This window comes from Bipolaris zeicola (assembly GCF_000523435.1).
Source record: "Bipolaris zeicola 26-R-13 unplaced genomic scaffold scaffold_671, whole genome shotgun sequence".
In the NCBI taxonomy this organism is placed as follows: domain Eukaryota; kingdom Fungi; phylum Ascomycota; class Dothideomycetes; order Pleosporales; family Pleosporaceae; genus Bipolaris; species Bipolaris zeicola.
Window position 1 is genome coordinate 1 of NW_006912720.1, and position 2,305 is coordinate 2,305.

Sequence of the window (2,305 nt, forward strand, 5' to 3'; positions counted from 1 at the left end):
TGGTGGGTAGACGGACAGGGGTAAAACGCGCTATCCGACCATAATCCCCTTCCGACCATAATTCCGTGTGGCATATTGTGTAGGATTGAGGATAGAGCTTCTGCGCCCCAGCTACTCTAGCCAGTCGATCTAGCACCCAAGCTTGCCCTTGCTGCAGCTGCGACCGCGATAGGTAGCATAAGCCACGCTGTCGGATAGACACGTCGTCTTGTATCTCGGCTAGCCTAGTCGTCGGCCGATGCTCGTGCTCGCCCATCCACAGCAGCTCTTCCCGCAGCACGCGTTCTACCTCAGCGACGATGCCCTGTGCAAGCTCGCGGAACTGCTGTAGTACGACAGGCCGGCCTTTAATATAGAACGTCTGTCGATCTACCAACCACCACATACTACCAGCACTACTACTAGGCGTGCGTAGAGCGATAGACTTAGCGTACGCTAGTAAGCTAAGTATACTACTTATTAGGCTATACGAGCCGTCTACTAGATAGCGGGCGCGCTACTCAAGAAAGCTCTTAGTCTCTACAGCACCTTGCTCCGCCCGCTTATCTACTAGTAGAAAGATCTCTATCGCTAACGCCCGTACGCAGTAGACAAGTGCGCCAAGTATAGACGAGAACTTGGGAGCAGTACGTAGGCGGCTAGTCTCCGGGTGGATACCAAGCGCGGCGAGAAAATAGACAATAGCGCTGTCAAAGGGCTGTCCGTAGAGCTCCTGGCAGATAAGAGCGTGAGACAGGCGCAGCACGTACGTACGCTGCTTGGCTATTGTCGTAGCGCTATTATTAGACTGGCAGAGGTACTTCCAGAGCCGCTCTGCTGCTAGCTTCTGCTTGCCATGCCACGGGAAGAGACGAGCAATACTGGCCAGCTCGGGCACTGCTGGCGCTGCTGGCTGGTCGACAGCTACTACACGGAGGCAGTAGCAGACTAGTCGTGCCCAGACTTGAGCAGCGCGCAGCTGGCTGGCCTTGTTTTGCATACGGCTAAACGGGCGGACGTCTGGCTCTTGAAGCTTTGCACTGCGCAGCCAGCGCAGCGTATCTCGAGAGAGCGTGCCGAGTCCCTGTATAGCTTCCTCTACTAGCTCTTCTACGAGCTGTACAACGCGCTGCAGCTGCGGCTCCTCCGCTGATGGGAGGCGTATGGCGTACGACAGTAGCTGCCAGTCTGAGTAGGCCTGCAGGTGCTCGTCCCACTGCGTACGCTTGAACCAACCCGTACGATCTTTGGCGTTAGCTTCTTCGGCTATACGCTGTATAGCCTCGCTATCCTTGCGCTCGACAGCGTCGCACTCGCACGATAGACAGGCTAGGCGTTGCTGGTAGCTCTCCTGCTCCTGCTCCTGCTGCTGCTGCTGGCTTGCCTGGCCCGCTTGGCCTGTCTCCGGCTGCTCCGGCTGTTCTAGCTGCTCTGGCTGCTCTGGCTGCTCTGGCTGCTCTGGCTGCTCTGGCTCCTGTACAATAAAGTAGCGTCGATACTGCGTCTCGCGGAAGAACGTCTGCACCTTAACAGCCCTCCATAGCTGCGTAGGCGTAGATACTCTTAACGACCAGCGCGTAAGCTTTACACCATGCTGTTGATTAATATGCTTTTTTATCCAACTCCGACTAGTACTTAGAAAGCTGCAGTCAGCTTGACAGCAGCAGCGAAACGCGTCTTGTAGTGGGCCAAGCTCCGCGAATGGCGCGCTGTACGGTGCTGGCGCGCGTACGTGGTTAGGCGGCTGTAGCGTATAGCTACTATAGCGTTCTTGTAGCTGTCTTCTATCTTGAATAGGTAGCTTGTGGTAGCGCTTTAGATGCTCGTCTAGACTATAGACGGCGTACTGGTGCTCGTTACAAATAAGAACGCCATAGGCTAGTAGATAAGTAAACATAACTAGTGGTATATATATATATAACTATAACTATAAAAAACTAAAATATTCTAATAGTAGACTAATTAGTTATTTATTATAATTGATAGAGAGAAGTAGAAAAATAATAAGCTAGTTGCCCTAGCAGCAATCGGACCGTACGGGGTGAGCGTAAGCAGAAATTAGGGTTAGGGCTTAGGGTTAGGTTAGGGTTATCTAATCTCGCGCGAGTGCGGCCCCGATTGCCTTGCGCGAGTGCGCACCCGACGTCTGTGCGCTAGCCAATCAACTTGCGCGAGTGCGGCCCCTGGGTGCGTACTCGCGCACCAAACACACCTCACCATATGGCTAGTAGTTTATCTCTATTTTCTCTTTTACTACTACTACTACTGCTACTACTACTACTACTGCTACTACTGCTACTACTGCTACTACTACTACTACTACTAC

At 52.9% G+C, this 2,305-nt stretch overlaps 1 protein-coding gene across 1 annotated transcript; it reads right to left on the reverse strand.

Moving 5' to 3' along the window:
- Positions 1-496: 496 nt before the first annotated feature.
- Positions 497-1,876, reverse strand: COCCADRAFT_10508 (uncharacterized protein; the record flags this gene model as incomplete). Its single annotated transcript, XM_007720814.1, has 1 exon — positions 497-1,876. The coding sequence occupies one exon, from the start codon at positions 1,874-1,876 to the stop codon at positions 497-499; it is 1,380 nt and encodes a 459-aa protein (XP_007719004.1).
- Positions 1,877-2,305: the final 429 nt, after the last annotated feature.